General features: G+C 36.5%; 1 protein-coding gene across 35 annotated transcripts in view; it reads left to right on the top strand.

The window, feature by feature from the left end:
- Window positions 1-24,668, top strand: part of TENM3 (teneurin transmembrane protein 3) — a 1,314,794-nt gene that overhangs the window by 1,000,989 nt on the left and 289,137 nt on the right. For 30 of the 35 annotated variants that reach the window (XM_064652558.1, XM_064652559.1, XM_064652557.1 and 27 more), the window contains one exon: window positions 9,608-9,886. The exons of the other annotated variants lie outside the window; for them this stretch is intronic. In XM_064652558.1, coding sequence (XP_064508628.1) covers window positions 9,608-9,886 — 279 coding nt within the window. The remainder of the gene's footprint in view (window positions 1-9,607; window positions 9,887-24,668) is intronic. 35 annotated transcript variants of the gene reach the window in all.

Raw genomic sequence — 24,668 nt, forward strand, 5'->3', positions numbered from 1 at the left:
AGCCATTTACAGTACATTACAGTGTGTGGATATATCGCAGCTATTGTTCAGCTGCTATTCCCATGACAATTAGATTTAGGTGCTGGAAAAATATCACCATTCAGCAAAAGAGGGACCTGAAACAGTGATATATATGACAATTTTATTTTATTGCATAAGATATTAAACACTGTCAGAAATACATTTTTAATACTTCAGAAACCTGAACGTTAATTGCAACTTCTATCCTAATGTCTAGACTCCAAAGTCTATTGCTTTTAAATACTAGTTGCTCAAAATGAATTATTTGGATAGCAAAATGTTTAATCTTTTTAGTCGCCATAAATGTCAACTGTAGGATTAAAGGATTTAAATGGTCATGTTTTTAAACCTAAAGCTTGAGTAGTTTAAACCAGCCTGTCTGAAGCAGGGGAAGGATAGATACCCAAGACCATTTTTGATTTTCCACTACCTGTGCCTTATTGGTGAGCTGACTTTTGACTATTGAGTAGACAAGTGATCCTCAAGAACTGAATCAACTTGCTTTGCAGGTTATTTACACAAAGGTATGAAATAATGTATTAGTGACTTTATGATCTCCCAATGAGCAAATTAATTACCATTCAGTGACATGTCAAGCGCTGTCTCTCAAATTCTGAGGCACATATTAGAATTAGTGTTTTATGTTTCCTGGCTGCAGTGCAAGATGTGTCCTAATTGTTGTCATGAGAGATCCTTTTTTGTTATGCTAAAACATGGCCACCTGCAGTGTCTGCCTGATTTCAGTGGGTAACTTCTGTAAGCAGCATACCGTGCCAGTATGTTCTGGATAATTTTGTGGCCTTGAGCTAAGCACATAACCTTCTGCCAGAGGTTTTTTTTTTCCTTTTTTTACCTTCTCTATTATAGGAATAATACCACCTACCCACCTCACAGGCATGTTGGGAAGATTAATTAGTTTCTGTTTGCAAAATGCTTTGAAGATGAAAAGCACTGCAAGTGCTAAGTAGTCTTATAATCTCATGTTGCTATACTAGTTACTTAAAGCAACAATAAGAAGTTAATTGGTTTTCAGGTTCCAGGTGATAAGGATCTGTTGACTTTTAAAGTTACTCTATTAGCTACAAAGTGGTACTAAGAAAAACATTTCTCTTTTTTTTTGATTAGAAGTATATTTAGCTCACACTCAGTGATATGCACACATGCTCTAAGGTATTCATCTAGTTGAAATTGGCCCCTTGTGGGTCATGGCCTGTGTATGAGCTTCAGATCCAGAGACAAAGGGCAGTTGTGATTCTCCAGGGAGAAATCAGCCTTGGTTATTGGCAGTAGACTGCTTGATCAGGCATTTCTACGCAGCTACTACAGGTCCATAGAGTAAAAACCTTGTCTTCCAATAGTCCAGTTGCAAAATAGGAGAGTTAAGTTCTTGGTCATAATGATTAAGGATTTATAAGATGAGCAAGGGGCCTTCACAAGGATTTTCAATCTCATGAAAAGGAAGATACTGTAGAAGGTCTGTAATCCTTTTATATCTTTCTTGTATCATATACTGAGATGTATGAGATGCTTCTGATGCTTCTGTTCATCATAAAAGCTAAACTGAGGACTAGGGAGATGAATGGATCACATGCATGGCTATGAAAGATGACTTCAGGATGTTAACATCTATGGAGAGAATAAGGCCAGAAATGTGTGTGGTTAGAGATGGGGTGAGGGGAGAATGAGAGAGGCTGAAGAGTCCTGTCTCTGCTGTCTGTTGATTTAGTGCTTAGGGCTGAGATTCAGGGCTGGAGGCCAAGCTGTGAGTGATTGCTTATTCCATCAGTGGCAGATAAATGCATAAAGTGAAACAGAGATGTAAAATAGGAGTAATTCCTCAGAAAGTTCCATGATACTTTCTGAAATTAGTTTGTAAAGTGTCACAACCTACTGGCTTGAGAGACAGTACTCTGTGTTACTGAGCTTATTAAAGCCAATTGAGGAAATGGCAAAGCCAAGGGAACATATTTGCTTCAAGCTTTGTTTTTCTGCTTTTTTGTTTTGCAGTGCCATAAATATCTCTGAGTCATAAATCCCTTCTTGTTTTCAGCATAATGGACATTTCGTTAGAACATCTAAATTAGGACACTGCTACACTACATTTATTATGGGGGTTTACAGAGTGGAAAACCTCTTGAGGGATTGTGACGGGTAGAGCGATAGAGGGAATGAGAGGTTTTCATTTCTGCAGAAGTTTTTGGGTCTGTATTCTGTGTTGTGGCTTGCATGTAGCTGCAGTGATGGTCTGAGCACCTCACTCTGTCCATGCATTGAAGAGTCAATTCCCATACTTGTGGGATACTTCTATATGAAATTCCACAAATTGAAATGTATAGGCTACTTTGAGTAGGAGTGTTGGGTTCTTCCTTTGTACCAGTTCATAGCCTGTAGAACTAATCAAGTTTTCTACTATGCAGAGGGTCTATCTGCTTGCTTGTGGAGGTGGACATGCTTTTCCCTCATGGAAAGGCATAAATAACTGTGGAGTTTTCTCTCCTCCCCATATGGAGGAATAGCAGTAAGCCTGAGCTCTAGTTTGCATGCTTCTCTTCATGCTGCCTCCTTCCTCTTCTCCTTCTTTCCCCATTTCAAGCTGTATGTCATATTATTAGCATTGTACTGGCTTTAATGTGGCAGTTCATACCTGTCAGATCTGTGGTTGTAGGCTCTTTGCATACTGGATATCCATACATTGCTTACCCTTGGGTCATATTTTCTTCACATCTATCAAATTTAGGCTTTATTCTTATCTTGTTATAAATGGATGCTAGGATGTTGATGATTTGGTCTCAGGATGCAAAGATTAAGACAGAGGCCTAAAATGTCTATACTGTCACTCTGCTCATGATCAAGAATTTGTGTTCTTTGCCACTCATGGAGTTGTATTTCTTTTCTAAAACTTCAAATCCTTTTTTCCCCTCTTGCAGCCTGTGATCAGGACATCTGTGTTAGTTTCTCTCAATTTAGTTTATATGCTATGTAATTGTAGTAATAAAATCAGATTTTTATATCAAATCCCCAAATTTGGAACCATAATATTTAAATTATTAATTCCCTTACTGGAACATGTTTTCTGTAGCTTTGAAGCTTTGAACTGTGCAATTGCGAAATTATCTTCAGCTGACTTTAATCTTACTCTGCAATAATTTCAGAAGGGCTTGACAAACAGTCTTTATCCCTATACCGGTTTAAGCAGTGTTTCTTATGTTCTAGTCTGTGGATTAGTACTGAAGATCCCCTGCTACCTCAAGCCTAGGAGGGAATAAAGTTATGAATTTCCCATTCTGCACTGGAAAACCAGTGGCAAGATGATACTGTTTTGTTCACATCAGTTCTTCTCTAAATCAAAAAATAAAAACTTTCCCAGGCTATCTTTTCAGTCAGTGTCTCCTTGTGATTCTGTAGTAATAAAAATACATGGCTGGTTTAAATAACAGGTTTAAAATACTTTATTTCTCACAAATGTATGTATGTACTCTTTTTTCCCCAAGAATTGACTTGGGTTTTGAGTATTGCTTAAAGCTCTTCTATAAAGAGTTGCACAGTAAGTACAGCTCAGAGAACTTACAGTATCTGTCACTAACCTTTTCAGAAGTCTCCAAGACCACATCTTATGGCCCCAAATACTTTTGTAAGTCCATGAGGAATGGGAGAACTGTGTGGTTAATATTTTTTGAGAATAATGAGGATTTGAAAACTATACACACACTCGATGAGATTTAATATAATTTAATGCTCTTTGTTATTTGCAGTTTACTGGATATATCAGAGAAGCAACTGTGTTTCATACGAATCTTACAGCTCTGCTCCAAGTCACATGATGACAAGAAAAGGAGGTTAAGATGGAAGAGTGAATAGAGCAGAAAGGTCAAGAAAGGGAGATTAAGGGGTGACAAGGAAGATGGTTGTGATGAGTGAAAAGAAAAACAGGAATTAAGAACAAGAGGAAATGTGATACAGTGGATTAGGATGGTTTAAATTTCACAGATAATTTTCTCAAAAGCAAAAGAAAAAAATCAGTCTGAAGTAATAACAACAAAATACTACACCAAATCAGAAAGAAACATTAACGTAAGCAAAGCTCATTGCTTGTCGTTCTTCACTGCAATTTCCTGCATCCTAGCAAACAGAATTCTGCAAGTATAGCTTTGAAAACTCCTCTTAACTAAATATATTGTGACGTTTCTGTGACAGAACGGATGTGTCACATCCATTAGACATTCTGTCTTTTGTATAATTGCATTCTACCCACCTAACATTCTGACTTCGGGAGGCAGCATTTGTACGCTTCTTGTCAGAGTTTTCTACAGCATCTGAGGTATCAGTTTTGCTATTTTTAAAAAAAAAAAACCAAACCTTCATCCTTTAATTTCCAGCAAATCTGTAATCCTACTATACATTTATTTCCATTTCTATGTCCTTCCTCTCAAGACCTTTCCTTACAATGGACCTCATTGTAAGTAAGTGTGTCACACTGTATTTGCCCCAGTAAATGGAAAATAACATTTTCAAAGAAGTTACATATTTTCCCTTAAGAAATCAGCTAGAATTGGCATTTGAAAGATGATGATTCTTGTTAAACCAGTCCAGCTCTTCTTTGATGATCTAGGAAGATGACATCTACCCCGTCTACCCCATGTTCTTATTGGTCCTGTAGTGACTACTTAATACCCTGCAAATAAAAGGTCAGTTTTACTGCCTACTATCATATTAAAAGAAACTACTTTTTGCATTTTGACTAGCATGCAATTGAACACTATTTTTCAGGAATTAATAAAGTGAATAGACTAGCTAGTTTGCATTTAAAAGAGCCATTTCTTCATACTTGTCATGTATATGAGTTAGGATGGCAAAGTACTGTTGAATTAGGTCAGCAGTGTGGAGCTCTTGGTTGTACAGGCATTATGAAGCATTTCAAATATGGTGCAGCTGTGTTCTGGCTTGTGCTTTTTAGAAAGTGTTTGGAGGTATTGAGAATGAGCTCCGCATCAAGAGCTTCAGCAGGAAAAACATATCCCCTGTATAGTGTCTAAATATGAAATCAAAAGGAAGTAAGTACTTTGCCCATATCAGAATGGCAGATTCTGCAGTATGGTCCTGCAAGAGCCAAACTAAACAGAATTTTGAGTGTGTACTTGGATAGGTTTGGGACTTCTGCCTTTTTGGTACTGTCTGTCCTGTTAGGACAAGACCAAAGTCAGCAAAGGCACTAACAGTATAATTCCTCTGGTTTAAAAACTAGGGGAGTGGGTGTATTCTTATGCTAACTAGGCAGGTGCTTGGGAGGCTTTTCAGATTTATATTTTTCTTTCCCTCTTTTTCAAAATAGTCTATTGTTGCTAAAACCTGACTTGTCAACTTATCAGGGGTTAATGAATTAGTAAGGCCAGTGCTGATGTCTGGAGATGCTGATGAATGTTCTTTTGGCTATTTTTTTAGTTCATTCCTTCTGTTTATTTCTTTCACCTTTTCACAGTTTTTAAGATAATATCTCTGTGTACGTATTTAGTATAGATCCAACTTAGAGCGAGGACTGATAACTGAAGAAACATGGGATCTTTTCTTTTGGTTAGTAGTTCTCTTCAAAAACCCATTTCTGCACATAACATTTCCAATTTGAAGGTGAAGTTATTATGGATATCTCTGACTGACTTCCCCAGTTTAGGCCAGGGAAACAAATGTGGCACAAGTGCAGCAGCTTTCAGTTTAATTCTAGCTTTTAACTTCTGACTTTCTAAATAATACGTCATTTCTGAATACATCAATCTTGCTTTTAGCAATATTTGATTAAACTAAAAAAAAAATCACTTCCATTTCTAGACAGTATAACCATTGTGATTCTGGCAGAGAAATATATATATATACAGTCTTTTAAGAATAATAATTATAAATATTGACTATATATAAGTAGTTGGTATACGTACAAAAAAGTATGTATTTAACTTATTTAACCAATCGTATGTGGATCATTGCTTACACAGAAAGTAGTTACAACATAACAGGTAGGCTTGTATGATTACTGTTGGCAAATGCTGTGTTTTTAGAAGTGATTGCTGCAGAAGCTTCTGAAAATTTTTTTTAGAGTTACTAATTAATTTTGTTCTTGTGTACACAAATGGGGGATGTCAGCAGTCCTTACAATAGCCATTAATTGATATTCCTAGACAAGAGAAATGTAGTATCTAATGGTTGAGTGGTGGTAAACAGCATTATTGTCAGTTTTTAAAATGTAGCTTCATGACACATCACCCCAAATAGTCCAAAACCCCCAAGGGTGTCTCCAGAACAAGTCTCCTTGAAATGTTGCGTCTAATTTTGTTTCATACTTTTTTAAAGGAAAGGAAAAGAACCACAAAGCATTATGCCTATCTGTTTGTTCTGTGCCTACATTTTCTTCTTAGGAATTAGTTTATTACAGTGGCCAAACTGTTTTTAAATCTTTATGAACTCTTGAGGCACTTACTGTCAGTGGGAGAAATTGCAAATGTGTGTATAGTATAAGAAACTGATGATTAAATCCCTGACATGGAAGTCATTCTGGAAAGGTTAATTAGAAAATCTGCAAACACAAGAAGAACATCCTCTCTTCATGCTCTTTTTTCCCCACTAAGCTCCTACAACCTCCTTTTCAGCTTTTATTTTAATTTCATAGTATTGTTCATTATCAGGTAAAAGCTCCCAGCTAGTCTGCTACCCACTAGGTCTGGGTCCCAGCTGTGTTCAGCTTCCCATGGATGCTGAAAGATTTCCTGTTTTCATTGTTCAGGAATCTTAAGGTGATGTAAAATTTTTCTATTACATATATATAATTTCCTTTGGGATATAAATTCCTACACAAATAAATATTTTTATTTTTCCATATCAGCTTTTCAGTTTGGCTTTTGTGGATTGTTTGGGGGTTTTTTGTTTTGTTTTTTCATTTGTGTAGGCAACTTAACATGGAGTACAATCCTCTTAGTGAAGCTCTTAGGAAAGCTTTAATTCAGAAGATTATGTAGCCTGATGATTCTAAAGCTGTTACAACATTTCTGGTATATGTTGTAAAACTTCTCAGTGTAGTGAAAAACTAAAATATTGAATGGGATGAGAGAGCAATATTCAAAACTGGTTCGCTTTTCTGTTTTGGCCCTATGACATGCAATCTTGGTGGGGGGTTTTTTAGCATTCATAAGAGGGGGAAAAAAGAAGAAAATATTTTATGTGGAGGTAGGCTGTTGTAAAAAATAAATACATTAATAGATGGTAGAGGTGGTATATTGTGCCTGAGTCCGACTCTCCTAGAAAGATCAAGGAAGATGTTGTTATATAATGCCTGAAGTAGTTTCTCCTAAAAATAAGTGTTTAAGAGGAAAATAAAAGGGGGGGAGAGGGGGGGGAATAGTCTCTCCAAATCACTATGCCTGCACAGATCTCTCCATGAGTGCAAAGAGGCTGTTTTTGCAGGGGGGGGAGCCTGGAGTGTGTGGTGCAGGCTGGCAGAAGAGCTGCAGGTTGTGATGCTCAGCCGCTGCAGCTGGTCCTGTTGTGGCTAAAGAGGCACTTTTTGTTTCTGTCTGCATCCTTCCTCACCTTCACATCTCAGCTCTGTAAGGTTATGGGGACCATAGGAATAACAGCTTGCAGCATTGAAGTCAACAGCAGTTTTGTTAGTGGTTCAAGTAACTTTGTCTTTGGTCAAAAATACCTCTTTCCATTTTGCTTCTCAAGCCTCCTTTTGTTAGAAAAAATGAGATGCTGCGTGTGCAGTTGTGTATACACCTTAGCCCCTCCATATGTGTAGAGACACCTGTATACATACACTCGTGCACATAGGCTTCTCCTATATTTGTATCTGACTTGAGGCAACTGTTTGAAAATGTAGGTTCACATAATAATGTACCAAACACATAAACTAGTGTTCTAGACTGTCACCCTTGGCGTATGTATATCAAAATGCAAAATAATAATAAGCATATTAGACACTCTACTACATTCAGCTCTGACCCTATTACCACTGGGCGGTTTGTTTGGCCTGTTCCCCTCGCTGATTAGTTTCAGCTCTCATAAAACTTGAAAATTCACATGCCATGACAGCTTAAAAAAATTACAAGATACTATCAGTATTCATGGTAATCCCTTTTCTTATACCCTTCCCACTGTTTACACATAGTCATAGATATGCTTACTCCTATATATTTACCTCCCCAGCTATATTTTCATTAAAATAATATATTCACGCCTGCATAATAAATACTTAGATTTTTACCTAATTGTAGTAACTGATTTTTATTATTTATGAAAGTCATTGTCAGAATTCTTTTATGGTTCTGGCTGCTAAGAAAATTATAGCAACAGCTTCATGTGATTGCAGCAATAAAATAATAGATCACTTAAAAAAACTCAGTGACCAGTGCATTAACTCTTAATATTTCAGGAATTATTTACACTTCTGTATTCACACTTCTGCAATTCTATTACTTTCTCATTGATAGGATTCTGTTCTTGCCATATTATAAGCTTTAATTATCTTGCTACTGTGTTTTTGTGTTAAGTGACTAATTTTGGAGAAATTAGGATGCTTGATCAGATTCAAAGATTGAATATATGTCCTAATTTGTTCTCAGAGCTATGAAATAATTGTGGGCTAGGGTGGAAAAGCATTATGGGTATAGGCATGCAAAGGAGCTTGCCAAGCGTCTATATATCATAAAATGTCTTAAATTTACAGACATAAAAGTAAGATGAAGACACAGCCATTAAAAAGGCAGTCATTTTTGAGTGTCACATAATTTAGACACTCTAAGTTATTGAAGTGTCACAAGTTTATTGCACCTAATTTATTAATACAATCATTTGGGATTCACTTATGTCTCTTGCTCTGCCCCAAAACAGAGGCTAAAAGTCTGTTAAAATGCATAGACTCTGCTTCAGCAGTAAAAGTGAAAAATGCTTCTCAAAATGTGGTGACACAAAAAATAACAACTTTTCTATAGTACTTGCAGGTAACGGGTGGCCATATTTCTGTTTATTTGTATTTGTGTATTAAAGTATGGCAGAGGGATCAAATAACCAGATGAGTTTGATTCCCATTTAGCTTTCCCATTGTCACAGTAGGGGACATCTGCATGGGGAAAATAGCCTGGTGCTTTGGCCTCTAACCAGAGTAAACAAACAAACAAAAAAACCACTTCAAAACCAACCAACTAAAAATCCTGACAAATACCCTGTTAAGTACTTTGGAAGATAATTTAAAAAAAAAAAAAAAAAGAAAAAAATTTATAATTTAGTTTTAATCCTTTCATGTACTGAATTGGCTTTTCTTAGTTAGCAGGTTCTATTTTGTTTATTTGCTACCCAGGAGCACTTTTGATGTGTTTAAGCAGTTGACAAAACAGTGCTGAGGTCTACTCTGAATGAAAATGGGCACTGCGGAGAGCTGGAGACAAAAGAATCCACTTGATTGTAATACAGACAGAGCTTTGACTAAACACCTTATGTGATATCTGAGACAACAATTATACACGTGAAGAGTTTTAACTTTTAGATTCTTTAAAACAAAATAATTAAAAAATTCTCACCTTTTGTTATCTTTTTTTCCCCTAATCAGGACAGAATTTTACCCTAAGGCAGTTAGGAGTTTGTGAACCAGCAGCTCGTCGAGGACTGGCATTTTGTGCGGAAATGGGGCTCCCCCACAGAGGTTACTCTATCAGTGCAGGGTCAGATGCTGATACTGAAAATGAAGGAGTGATGTCTCCAGAGCATGCCATGAGACTTTGGGGCAGGGGGGTCAAATCAGGGCGCAGTTCCTGTCTGTCGAGCCGTTCCAACTCAGCCCTCACTCTGACTGATACCGAACATGAAAACAAGTCCGACAGTGAAAATGGTAAGTTCTTACGCATGTGCCCCTATATGAATTAATGTTTCATTGCTGTTTTGGTTGACACCCAGTAATTTTAAATCATTAAAGGAATGGCCTTGAATTATTTACCTTCTTTTTTTCCCCCTCTCCTCTTCCAGAAAAGTCAATATTCAGTGTCAGTCCTAACTAATGCAGCCTTTGGGTGTGATGTTTTAGCTGTAATTTTGAAAGAGTTTAATCACAAAAATAGGTTGTTATTATTATGTCAGGCCATGTCACCTGTTACCCTCTGGGTAACAGCTTAGCGGTGATAAAGTTGTTCCCCAAGCCAACTTGCATTCAAAAGTTTCATTGTAAACTGTTCTTCAAGACATCTTGGAGAAGCTGCAGAATCTAGAATGAATGAATGAATGCATGCAAAGAATAGCCTATTAACAGGAGTCATGTGATTGGAAAAGAAATTTGATTGTGCTTTAAACTTCTTAGCTGATGAGGAATTGGAATTGTGGTGAAGAGGGACATGTGTCCTTGGATGTGCTAGTGGGACTGGATTACTGTGCAATTAAAATCTATAACAAAAATCTTAACAGAAGCTTTGTAGGATGTGGGATATGACCATTGTATATTAAGTCTTAGTGGTTAAATGAAAATAGGTTAATACAATTGACTGATTCATTTTTAAAGCTTTTCAAAGTTTTTTTACTTCCTCTTGACGTTATGAACAGAATCTAACGTGTTGTTAAATGCTAAATGCACAGATCTTCTTTTTACCTGTAGAAGTTTTTCAGCTTTACTGGAATTAAAATGATTGTTCTGTTAATTTCATGACAAATTCAAGAGGAAATTAGAAAGAAGAGTGACAATGAAAATTAGTGATGGCTATTGCCTGCATGTCTACATGTAATTTTATTAATTTATTAAACCTGTCTGTTCAGCTGTACAAAAGTCAGAGCAATTTTATTGCTATCCTCTGGCAATAGCTGTAACACATTGTGGGAAACACCAATGTAGGTGTGTATGTATGATAATCCTTAAAAGAACAGTGCGTTTTTATTTTAAACTACAAGCAATAAAGTTTAATTTTTCCTATTTATTATTTTAACTTCAGTTTGAGAAAACAAAACCAAAGCTATATTTTGGTATTATTCACAGTTGTTGTTTCCTCTGGTGGCTGGTTCTACCTGAAGATGCCTGTGCAAAACAGCTGTCTCAAATGGGACCGTGAATGCTCCACGGTACCTGAGCAGACAGCTCTGTGTTCACGGGTGTCTTGTGTCATGCTTGGAAAACTTTTTTTGAGTCAAAGGCAAGTTCTGAAAGAGGAGCACAAGAGTACTTGCCTACAGCTTTTCGGCAGTGAAGTTTCTGTGGGATAATGTTTGATATTTCGGCTGCAAAGCAATCTAGAATAAATTGTTGAGCAGTCCTGTGATTTTTCCTTTTGAAAGGTCTCTTGAGCCTTTTGTAAAACCCTAGGTTAATGATCTTGAAAATATGTATTTATATACACATGCATGCAAATAGACTATTTCCATAGAAAGCCATATCTTTACATTACCACAGAGGTGACTGCTTCAGAAGTACCATAGGTTTGCTATACTTTTTAATAGGTTTTATATTTACAATTTTTAAAAAGGCAAATTGTCGATTACGATATGCCAAAACTTCCTCCATCAGTTTAAAGTTAGTGTTTTGTTTTTTCATGTGTGAGAAGACTGTCAATATGTTAGCAAATACATTATTCTGCAGTGGTTAAAATCATGCAAGGAATGTCTGGCGTTTGATACAACTTCAGTGAAGAGTTTAACCACCAAAAAGGATTACAGTTGATTTATTTATTAATAGGGAGGCCAGCAGTCCAACTTAAGAATATACTGGGACTGCTGTGAAGCTAATGAAATTTTGATGGTTTGAGAGTCCCCTAGGGTTATGAAACATATATAATGTGGACCATGTCATGGGCTGCTGTTTCAGTGGCAATGTTAGAGTGGTGAAAAGCTTGATCTTTGGTATTTTTTCTCTGAATTTTTGTTCCCACTGAACATGGAAGACTTGGCTGAGAAATCGTTTTATACGCGTAGTTGGAATTCCGTATGTTTAATCCTCACAGTAGAATATAAAAAAGAAAAAAAAAATCACTTAAAACCAAGGAAGCTGTAGTGCCCTGGCAGGAGCAGGTGCCCTAACCAAAGGACTAAACTGCAGATGTGAGTTTTGTTAATTTATGGCCTAAAGTTAACAGCTGTGCCAGTATACTGTTAAAATCTGACAAACCTGATAAGGCTACGAAACCAAAGGTAGAGTTACAACAGGTCCTCTGCACTGCATCCCCCTTTGTTGTGTGTGAAAGATTCTTGACTGAATTTTGATGGAACTGTTTTACAGGTAAATGCATTTCTATGGAGCAGGTTTATCTCTAAGGTGAATAAGGAGCAACCAGTTATGATTAACAAAACACAACACCACCAGATCACACTTTCCTCAAGTAAAGGCCTCATTATTTGAGTGATCCCACTGTTCACCCAGTAAAACTATTCACCGTTTAAATAGTCCATGTCCATAAGCAGACATTATTGGAGTTAATTGGACTTGTAAGGGTGATGATAACTTTGACTTATCCTATAGATTTATGACCTCAGGATTAACAATTTGATGAAGTACTTGGGGTTTTCTTTCTTGCAAGTTAGGCAAGAAGAGGAGCTTGGCAATAAAGTACCATTTCCTTTCCTTCCTTGTAACCATTGTGTATATTTGCTCCTCTGAAATAATTGGATTGCATATCCCTCAGGAAGCAAAACTTGCAGTTCTGTTGCATAGTTAAGTAAGTGGCATAGTTTGCTGAAAATACTTTTACTTGTCAGGTCTTAACAAAATGTTTCTAAGATCCTAAAAAAGTGACTTAAATTTGTAAATAATATTGGGATGTTTAGAAGTTTCTTTAAACAAATAACATTGCACACGGTCAAGTTGCAAAATTTTATATATACTAAGAACATACCATGAATGCCAGTAGATTTTTATTTTTTTTTAAGAAAAAAATACAAGGTTTATCAAACATAGGATTTATAGATGTATTTTCACATCAAAGTTTTAGGTTAGTAAATAATTCTGAATAGAAATATTTTTCTTTTACTTCGTTCAAGTTCCATATATGACTCTTGGCATCATATTCTGAGAGATTTGTCATGTCAGCCTCTCTGAAGGAGGACCTGCATCCGTTAATCTGGGCAACCTACCAGTGTCATGTACAGTATGGTGTATTGGTTGGAGCACACCGAGATGTTTCTTCAGGCTTTCTTCTCCATTCCCATTGCAAGTTGTTTCATAAATGCTGCATCTAAAAATTTATGTTGGTGATTGTGCTAGGAGCTGTCACTTTGAAATACAAGCAGCCAGTTACTTTATGTTGTTAAGATATTCTAAGATTACTAAATTTGTCTTTTAAACTGGATAAATATTCCAGCAAAGTATGAGCTAGAAGCTGTAGTTAGGCTTCAAATGGCCCATTTGCTTAAAGGGTCAATATATTTTTAAGATATCTTAGAATCCACTTACATATTTAAATTATTTTTAAATCCATTAAACTGCAATCTCTGACTTAATGAGACATCAGAAGGTTAAAAAGCAAGACATGAAAGCTAATTGAGCAAGTTACTCCAAAAGTGCAGCACCTAATTATTATTTATCCCCGTAAAGTTATTTGATCAGTTTTGTATGCACTTTTTGTGCTGGCCTGAAAGTCAGGCTGTGGCAGTGATTCTGATTGGAATGTCACTCATATATATAAGACTCAAGACTTATGTCAAGTCCATGTCACTTTCTACTCCTTTGGAAGCAGTAGTGACAGTGCTTGTGAAAAAGAGTCGGATGCTCCAGAGGCATGCATACCCCATAGCTGACTGCCACGAAGACTACCTGGGCACATAGAAAGTACTTCTGATGGTACTAGAATATTGGGATTATTTTTTTTTTATTTAGTGAGAGTTTTGCACTGATGGGTGTTAGAAGACCAGGGGAGATCAGGATGTAATAAAATAAAAAGAATAAAGGGAGAGGAAGTGTAAGTTCATGGTCTCAGGCAGTCATTCAGAATTGGTTAGATAAATGGTTTGAAACTTGAACCAGTTTTTCACAGCTACAGAAAAGTAGGTATTGCTGGTAGAATGTTCATTGCTGAGAGCTTCTATAAAGAGAAAATATCAGTTTATCAGATGTGTGAGCACCTGCTTGTTTCCTCTCCAAGTTCAGACAGTTTCTAAAGACAGCATTCTTGTGAACCTAATATTCTCTTGTCCTTCCAGAATGATGAATTTACTGGCATTCAGATATCTGAAACCCAAGAAATACATTGGTAAGATACTTGTCAAGACATTTTAAGTCTCTTCTCTCTAACCCAGTTCATCTGTAACATATACCTGAACTCTGTATTCTTAAATAATGCACATAATTCAGGAAGTAGTGTTACACGTTTTCACCCATTTAACGTCTCTCTTTATGATAAGGCCCAAAACTTGATTTAAATAAACCCTATTGAATAGGAGCTGCTTGGTACATGCCAACCAAATGCTGAGCCTGCGCATCGAAACCAGCCACGTAGCTGGTGAATTAGTCCTCATCTTACTGCCATATCACCAATTACAGCTTCTTCACTCTTTCCCATAGTGTTCCATCCAGAAATTGTCTACTTCTCATTAAGCATGCCAATACCTCTTAAATCTTGCTTTGCTGCTAAGAAATTTCTTGACCAGGAAATCAGTCTGTTTTATTGTTGACAGCAGTCAGCTCTGAAATAATATTTAATATATAAATAGGTATACAAATTTTTCTTTGGTTACAGAGGCATGGAACAGAAATCCATAAACAAAAGTAGTCATCTGGTTTTTTGCAATATTATCATAAGTTTTCTATAGTTATGCCAATTTTCAGATTCTATTATGATTATAGTTTAGTAGATATATTTCAATTAATTATCTTCTTAGCATTCACTGTTAATGCAGTTGAAAATCACGTTCATAATTCCTTTGGCTGATGGCAACAGCTGGGCTGACCTTTTTGCAGTAACTTTTTGGGATCTCATAGATTTCAGAGGTTTAAGTCTCACTAAACCTGCTGTTGAAGAAAAGCATGAGATTCCAAAGGACCATCTTAATTATGCTTTCACCATGGGAGCCCGGTACAGAACATAGGCCAGAGGATGAGGCTCTTTGGCAACACTTAGACAAATCTGATGTGCAGGAACTCTAGGTTTAACAACTACTGACAGCAATAAAATTAGAATTGGAGTCTGTAAGGGAAAACAAATCAAAGCACAAAATTTCAGAGAATTCACTCTTGGCTGTTAAGCTTATAAATCCTTCTAATTTTAAGGAGTGGTGGAAGAGGTATCTAAAGACCAACTGTCATAGCTCAGGATTTCTCCACATATCTGAGTTTTAAGAAAAAAAATGCAGAAAAAGAAAGGAAGGTCAAATTTTTGAGGAGGAGCTTACGAAGATGCTTCAGGAGGACTTTGGGGAAATCCAAGCATACAATTAAAATTGAGACATGATCAGTAAAAAGTAGAGTGTTATAGAGAAATATGAATGCTAAGAAAAGGGAAAAGACAGAGTTGATTTATTACTTAACAGTGAAGGAAGACTATATTGCTGATGTGTTTTCTTCTGGTTGTTTGAGTTTCAGCATTTGCTACCTGAGTAACTGAACACTTATACTCTTAAATAAAGGATTACAGATTACTTAGGTAAATAAATTTTGTCCTGCATGTATAGAGTGTCTACAGCCTCTGGGCTTTTTATGATTCATGTTTGAGAAACCACTGATGATGGATATGGTTCTGGAAGGTAAAAAGGAGGAGGAATCAGTGCCCAATCAGTTAGATGGGAAACACCCAAGAAAAAAATTGTGAAAAGTTTATGCTTCTTAACAATAAGTATGTGTTTGTACTAAATGAGTCTTGTCAAGGTGTAGTGCTTTCCTTCTGTGAAAGTGTAAGCCACTCTTTGATAAGGAAAATGGAGCAGATGCTAGTAGTAAAAGGTGTTTTGATACTGGGGGGGGGCTTCTGACGCTGCCTCACTCCTGACATACTCATGAATAGGGAGATGAGGTCTATGTTCATTATTACAAGACAAATGTACAACTTACTGGAAAAATCCACAGGAAATAATTATCATTACTTCATGAACTGACAAGTTGAATCAAGTAGTGTGCCACGTAGTGTGTTGAGATTTCCTTAATGACTTAGATAATGCAAATAGAATGTTGTAACTCAGAAAGAATCACATAGACTTTGTAGGACAGGATGTAACCTGAAGAAATAATTCTGCAAGAAAAAATGCAGTTCAGTAAATACAAGTGCAAAGACTGATTTAGGTGAGCTTGCTCAAAGTCTTGTTCAGTACAGTTTTGAAATCTGCAAGAGAGAGAGCACATCATTTCAAGGCAACTATTCTGGTGTTTAACCAACTTAATTGGGAATTTTTTTCCTCTTTATATCTAATCAGAGTTTCTCTTGCTGCAGTTGTGACCACTGCATTGGATGGTGGAACACCAAAGTTAGATTTCCACCTTTTGCCTCTTCCAAGCTCCCTCAGCTTCTCCTCAAGTTGTATGTACTCCAGTCATCATGGGCAGCCTTCACTGAATTCATTCCAATTTGTCAGTGTTGGACTGGCAAGCTCCACATGGAATACTGTACTCTAGGTAAGGTCTTCAAATGCTGACCAAAAGGAACTAATCACTTCCCATGGTATGCTGGCTCCATTCTTTTGAATGCAACCCAGTATGTGGTTAGGCCGTATTGTTGAAAGGGCACACTGCTGAACTTGTCCACAGTGACTCCCCAGGTCCTTTACTGCAAAGCTGCTTTCCAGCAGGCTTCCAGCTAGTACTGTTAGATGTGGTTATACTGCCTTTGGAGTTCATGAGGTTTTTTTCAGCCGATTCTTACAGCCTGTTGAGATCCCTCTGAAAGACAATCCTGCCCTGCAGTGTGTTGATCACTCTTTCCAGCTTGGTGTCATCCACAAACTTGCTAAGGGCACATTCCATCCTATTAATTCTCAATATGTTGTTAAATGTAGTACAGACATAAAACACTATCAATCCCAATATTAGCCCCTGAGGAATGCCAGTAATGTCGGCCAACAGTTGCTCTTTGCGCTACAAAACACTGTTCTTTCAGCCTCTTCATACAACTGATTTTCCACAAACTGCGCTTTGTAACTCACCCAGTCAGTCCATCTCTCTCCAGTTTGGCTACCAGGATACTATGGGAGACCATGTTGAAAGTCTTGCTAAAGTGAAGGAAAACAATATCTGCTGCTTTCCTTTTGTCGACTGAGATTAGCTGTTCGTTAGCTAATGAGCAGTCAGGTTGTTTGGGTGTGATTTGCCTTTAGTAAGTAAGTATGTGTTGGCTCTTCTCATTCACTTTCTTTTCCTGGAGGCCTGTCCTGGTGTATGAAGAATGACTCCAGCAGTACTTGTTCCATAATCTTCCCTGGGAGACTGGGGTGAGGCTGACTGCCTCTACTTCCACATATACTCCTTACCCATCTTGAAGATAACATGCCCTTAGTCTTCTGAATAGTCATTAGGAGCCTTCCTCCATTGCCATGACATTTCAAGGAATCAGACAGTGGCCTTTCAATGATGGCCTCCTGTCTGGGCCCCTGGACTTGTGTATGCCCGTCGTGCAAACGTGGTGCCTAACAGCTCGCTTTTCCTCTGAGGGCTTCTCAGCTGTGGTTGAGCTTTCACTTCTCCATTCCCCATCCTGCATGTCCAGGAAACATGTATGTATTCCCCCTGGATAGCCGTCACCTCAAGGTCATAGTGGTTATTGGTCAGTAGTGTTTTCTGTGGTATGTAACTGTTTCTTCCATGAGTTTATAATGTGCCTACTCAAATAATCCTGCTGCTGCATCAGTGCAGTGCAGACAGAAATAACTGCATTTGTGACTGGTTTTGGGACTATATTTTGAGGAAAATGCCAGACAACGGGAGGCCTAGAGAAAGGTTAACAAGCATGATCAGAAGTTTTAAACACATGACACTAGGACAGATTGGGGGAACGTAGCCTGCTGTGCCTACTGTGTTCTGTCTAGATATTGCTGCTGTTACAAAGGCCACATATGGCAAATAGGGCCAGAGGCAAATAGTGTGAATAGCAAAAAGTACAAGTTAGTCAGACAATGGCATTCCAAGAGTAGCTCAGTGAAAGAGATTGCTGAAAGAGATGCGGATATTTAATCATCTAACATATTTTCTAAAACAATTTTTAAGTGCTGGTGTAGTTACTGTTGATCTTTGTGGAAGAGGGTGGACAATAGAAATTCTTCACTTCCTTTCTGGTTTTGTTTTTGTGAGTCATTTATTTTATTCAAACCAAAAATTAATAAGCAGGAAGCATGTTGAGAAAATTAGGGCCATAAAAATGTTGCTCCACAACGTAATATAATATTAATATTTATATAGTTTTTTTCTTCTAATTGGAAATGGGTAACTTTTCATATACTTTTTTTCTTATTATAAGTTTTATATAAAAATATTGCTTTTCAGTTCCCCTAAACAAAATGTGTCGTTCTGGATGTACTTCTGCAAAGAAACCTTAAAGCAAACAACCCTTTTTCATCTAAGTTATGTTTTAATTGTGGCATTGCTATGAGAGTAAAGCATGCTTTGCACATGTATAAACCAATAATCTCTGCTGTTTTGATTTGGAATGTGGTTTTTATGTCCTTGAAAAATAACGGTGGTAGCAATAAATGGTTTCAATTAATGAATTAGAGAGGAAAATATTTGCTGAATCAGGTTTATTGACATAATTGTTATTAGAATAAAAAGGAGGAAAAAATATCTGTCAGCTGTGATACTATTTGATTTGTTGTCATTTGTAAGAAAGTTTCTCAACTACCATTTTCTTCATTTCTTGTATAGTTATTTTGATACAGTGGGGGGGGTGTGGGCATATGTACATATATATAGATATATATTATTATATTCATCAGCTAAAACCAAAGAAATGGTAGAGGTAAAGTTTGAATAATACCTATTCTATATAAAAAGTAGGCTTATTCATATTCAGTTGTTTTAAAGGTGTTTTTTTAAGCTTTATCTAATTTTTATTTGCAATAAGATTTTAATTGCATTTACTTTTATAATTAAATATGTCATATTGAGAAATAATCTAATGATTTCAACTTTAAAATAAACATAGGTTGTGCTATTGTAAGAGTATCAGTAATAATTACAGTTGACAGCTTTGGTATGCTAGTCAAATAACAGCCAGAGAAAATCTATCAAGATTTCTTTTTTACAGAAAGCTGCAAAGGCTTTTGGAATAGACAGTTCTTTGAAACTAACTCTTATTAAACCCATGTAATTACTTACTTTGATGTTTTCTGGATAAAAAGTTTATTTTTCTTTGATTCAAATGAGAATTCACTGTAGAATTAAATTTCAAGTCAGATTTGGAAATTAATTCTTTTTACAATTATTAATATGTGGATGAAACTGTTCAGAACTTCTTTTGGTCTATATAATATACTGATCTGTTGGCAAAATTTAAGCTGCTTTTATTGATTTAAGGTGAGAAGAGGATGAAGTCTCAAATCTCAGAAAAAGAAATGCTTGATAAGAAGCTGTGGTTTTGATTTTTATTCCACATACTCCTTATCCCTGCCCATTCAGTATACCATTTTTTCCTTAATTATATCAGGTTTGTGTTTAATTATCTATTGTTTTCACCTGTAATTGTAAAGAAGAAGAAATGTGGTTTTAGCTCACTAAAACTAGGAAGAACGATTTTTTTTTCACTCTACCTTAGAAACCTTTCAGTGGAAAGGCCTTTGATGATTGCTGTGATTATTGTGGCTTCTGTATAGTACATGGAAATTTGCAGAATTCATATCAATATCTTACTTTGATATTATTTTTTTTTAAAAATTTCACATTTGTGAACCCACAGCATCAAGTAAAGAAAGATGAAGGGAAACCCTTATGGATTAAATTACAAATATGCAAATGTTTAGTAGGTGTGTGGATCTCATATCTGCTCTAAAAGTGTCCATAATATATAACAGTTTTCCCAGAGTCTGAAGATTCTGTGCAGCTGCTATGCCAGATCTGTACTGCTGCTGGCGAGTCCCTCCCTGGGGTACTGTGGCTTCTGACTAGGTACATCTGAGACAAAATGTGAGCATTTCCATCTTTGGTGCAGTATTCGCAGCAGAAAAAGAAGCTACTGACCTGGGAAATCCTGGTTCTTGATTGTCAGGCCACGACAGAGAAGAGACTGACAACAGGATGACTTCTCTGGTTGACTGCATTATGGTTACTTTTTGTCTTGTGGTGAAATACATTAATAAATGTGTGTATATGGCTATGTATGCATATATATGGCTATCCTTACAACAAGTTTTCTTATACGTTTTTTCTTACAGCTCATACGCGTGGCTTTCATACAGATTAAACATATAGGGCTGAAGATAGGTTGTTTCTTCTTCAAATGACCTAGAAACTTTAGAGCATTTTCCTAGTGAATCTGTGTGCAATCATGAGCATGGGCAAAGGAACTGGTGTTACACATCTGCCAGTTGAAATACTGTATGCTGGAGAAAGAGATTTACTCCCCCCTCCAATCACTGGGGTTTAATAAACGTAATACTTCTATAAACTACTTTAAAGTTACAAATAAATTGTTTTGGATAATTGCTGATGACTAATACTATGAAGTCTCAGTCTGCACCTGTGGCAGACTAAAGAGTTTGAGTTGCTTTGTTTGTCTACAAAACTTAAATTTGTTTTTGTAGTGGGTTTCACTGAACCCAACTGTATTGGTCACTTGTGCTGTTTGAAGAAAAGTAGCAGAAATGAGAAGTGTAAGATATTTTTGGGCAAAATTTAGTTCTTTGATAGGGTTTCAGAATTGTCTTTTCTGCCTGCTGTTGAAGATGGATATTGAATATATCAAGATAGTTTATAATCTTTTAAGTTCTTTTGAATATTCAAAGTTTCCAAGATATCTGGGTCAAAATGACTTTGAAAGAAATGGCCTTAGTTAAATGAATAGTATCCAGTCTCCTTCCATGTAGATTTAACTAGAATTGTTCAGGCTGCTAAGTTCTTCATTGCATGATTGCTGTATGCTCTATAAGGAGATTTATTTAAAATTGCTTAAAAGCTCCACTCAGTAGTGGGGAATTCTGCTGCTCGTTCCCTTAACTACTTTAGCTGCAGAGAACATATGACGTCTTTTTCATTAACTGTCTTTGCTGCTTGTTTGCTTTCAGTGGAGTTCTAGGAGATTGTTATATTGTTTTGTAAACTCAATATTGCTGGATCCTGGCTGCTTATGGCAATTGAGATGAGATTAGATGCTTTTGTTAACAGGCCCCAGACTTTAAATTTGTAGGGACTAGGCACCATCTGTTCTCAATTAAAGGTCCTGAGGTCTGAAATTAATTCCTTCCATTGGTCCATTAGACTCAATCTTTTGACCTGAAGTCATGATAAGGTTATATTAGCCTCTCGAGTCTTGGAAAAGTGAGGAGTTCATGCAGGGGCAATGCTGAATATTCCTATTAGTCCTTGTATCAGTGTAGTTAGAAGGCAGAAAGCAATGATTGTTTTTCCATTTTACAGGTAGAGTGAGATTTTTTTAAAAGCGCCCTGGAGACTTAGAGCTCACATCCTCATGAGTTGTAATAGGACCTGTGCTTCTAAATCATAGAAGTGCTATTGAAAATCTTTCCCAGAAAAATCAAATTAGTATAGAGAATGTTGATTAAATTCACAGAAAGACTTGATATAGAAGTGGGCTCAGCGTATAAGTCTATTGTTCCCAGACTCACGTTTGCTCGTTAGATTAGCTGTGTTGTGCTTCAGCTGTCTTTCACTGATTCCTTCTGCAGCTGCAAAATGATGGGGGATTTTACCAGAAGTCCTGGCTCTAGAACTGTTCAGCCAGTGCATTTGCTGAATTTATATCTGTCCTGTTGTGTGTAGATGGTGCAGAGAAGAAATGGATGGATAGACAAATTGGTTCATATTTTTGTGGTTGTTACTCCCCCTCCTTCTCATTTCCTTTCTATATTTTACTGAAAATTGAGGTTTGCTCTGTCAAAATACGGCAGGAAATACTGTGGAGTAGAGGGAATCTATAGCCACAAGCCTTTTAGTTTCAAAGGAAAAGCTCCAAGGTGCCAAATAGCTGTGCTAGTTACTTAAATTTACTGGCAGTTCCTATACACAGTTCAGGTTTCAGGATCTGGTAGTTCCTCAGCAGACTTTGGTTTTATTTACACAGTGCTAATAATCTCCTGGAAGACAGTTTGTATTGTTTTTGAGGCTGAAGTTTCTTGAATGTCTTAAGAGTATTGCTGCCCTAACCCAAAATGCAATTTATCAGAATGTTTTGGGATCTGCTGGCCATTAGGCTATGAATAGCAAAGCAAAAAGAGAGTTCATATTCCTGTTTTTGTTCCTATCCAACGATCCCCATGACATAAAAAATGCAGCAGCGTTTGACTTCATACAGGGAGCAAACAAAGTCAAAGTGACTGCCCTCTCGACATGAAAGGAATGACTTGTGACTACTCCACCTAAGTGTTGCTTGTTGGCGACCTGTCAGCCAGAGGTTAAACTCAGGAATTCAGGTTTTTTATTAGTTCTTCTCAATATTTTCCTTAAGTTCACCTCACTCTCTGTCCAACTCATAAATTTCTCTGGGCAGTGAGGATACTTACGCACTTACAGTTTTATCCCTTCAAGGCTGGCTGCAATGCAGTTTTCTTGTGCCATCTTGATGCTGCCAAAGCAGTTTTATGTAGTTGTGTCGTTCCTCTGTTATTTCTTAGGTTGCTAGAAGATGGGTAGCTAAGCCCTGTAACTACTGGCTGAAAAATACCAAAATACTTTTTCATGTCGATGGGGAAAACCATTCTTCTTACTATTCTAGCAGCTACAATGCTTATTTCCAGCAAGACCATGTCTCAAGCTGACCAGAACCTGACTTGAAAAAGTGGATTTCACCACAATCTGGGTGTAGCCATGTACAGCTTTCTAATAATTCTTTTGTCTTCTGCCTGCGATTAGGAGTTCATAAAATTTATTAACTTGGAAGTTATCTATTTTTCAACCTTACTTAAACTAGAATAATGTTGGAGTCCCTGTGATAAAAGGCATTATTTGTCAAGTGTGGCTTAGACGGCTCTGTGACATAAAGATTTTGAAATTCAGTTTTAGTCGTTACAAATGCCCAGACACATTTTTTAAAAGATAAGTTAGAGTTCTTACCTTTTTCCCAAATGTAACATAACATATAAAACTATTAAGTGAACTTACCCAGAAAATGCTGGTGTCCACTTCGCAGACATTAATAACATTCTCCTTATCCAGAGAGTCATTTTTGCACTTCTGAGATTTAGGGAACACATTTAACAATGCTGTAACAATATTGAAAATATGGTAACAGATTCTATGTAGTCTTAGTTAGCAATTTTCTTTAAAAAAAGTTCATTCTTTTCTTGTTTTTCTACAAGTTCTTTGTTCTTTGCAGTATCAAATGCATTGATTTTTATAAAAAAAAGTTAATCAGCTTATCTTCATTCAAAATGGATTTTTGTTCCTCTGATCAGCTCTACACAATTGAATTTTTCATCCTCTTTTCGGAGGTATTTCAATGTTATGAAAAAAGCATTAAAGAGAATTCTGATAAATTATTCCTTTAAAAAAGATTCTACTGCTATGTTACTTTTGTTGAGGCTGGAGAGTTAATTGAACTGAGAGATTTCTCTTTTGTTTTCAATGAGAAAGATATCTATGCTTGGTAAATATGAGACAATATCTCATGGGGAACTGGTTCCCTACTGATTCTGGTTACCCCAGAATTTTTAATGTGAATTTGAAGTAACCATTTGGTAGTATTGATTGTTTGAAAATTTGTGATTTAAAATATTTTAAAGTAGAGTTTGAATATGTAATTTCTGGTCATATAAACAAACAAACAAACAAGGCTTTCTGAATGTTTTTTATCACACTCTCTGGTTCTGCTTTTATGGAGCAATGATTCAGAAGCCAGACAGTGTAATATGTTTTTATGCAAAATGTATGATCACGCTCTTTTGCCTTAAGAAACAAGAAAACAATAAAAAACCAAAACCAAAACAACAAATGAAGCCCAACCCAAAAAAAACTCCCATTGTTGTCCTTCTTTATATTTCCTTTTCAAATCAAGCCTGACCTAATCTTTGAGTTGTTTTTGTGTCTGTATTACCTCAGGCTGTGCTCTCATCAGCATTCACAAGCTAAGTGTACTTGAGTTCTGGATAGTCTGTGGAAATAATCAAAAAAAATGTACCATACTCCTGGATGTGATGATAATGGTTCATTATGTCCATTAAATTTAGTACTGATTCAGTGCTGTGTGTTCAGGTCAGACAGGTTAGACTCTGTGTCCTGATCACTTGTAATTACTAAAGCACAACTGTTAGCTCGGCTAAACTTCGGTTCCAGTGACTTTCGTTCTGCTTATCAGTTTCTTCTGAACTTTTTATATATGGGAAGTCTTCAAAGTATTTGCTTTGAAGTAAGAGATTCTGCAATGAAATCCTGATTTGGTCACTAATTTGCTGTCTCTGCATTTGCACATTATCTTTCTAATTTTGTTTTCCTACTTAAAAATGAACATCATACTGCTTGTTGTCTATCAAACTTATAACTCTGCCATTTTTACCTTCTTGAACTAAATAAGCTAGGAATCTTTTGTGTATATATGTGTATGTGTGCGTATAAAAAATAAAAA

The sequence above is a fragment of the Pseudopipra pipra genome, chromosome 4 (assembly GCF_036250125.1).
Source record: "Pseudopipra pipra isolate bDixPip1 chromosome 4, bDixPip1.hap1, whole genome shotgun sequence".
Taxonomy (NCBI): domain Eukaryota; kingdom Metazoa; phylum Chordata; class Aves; order Passeriformes; family Pipridae; genus Pseudopipra; species Pseudopipra pipra.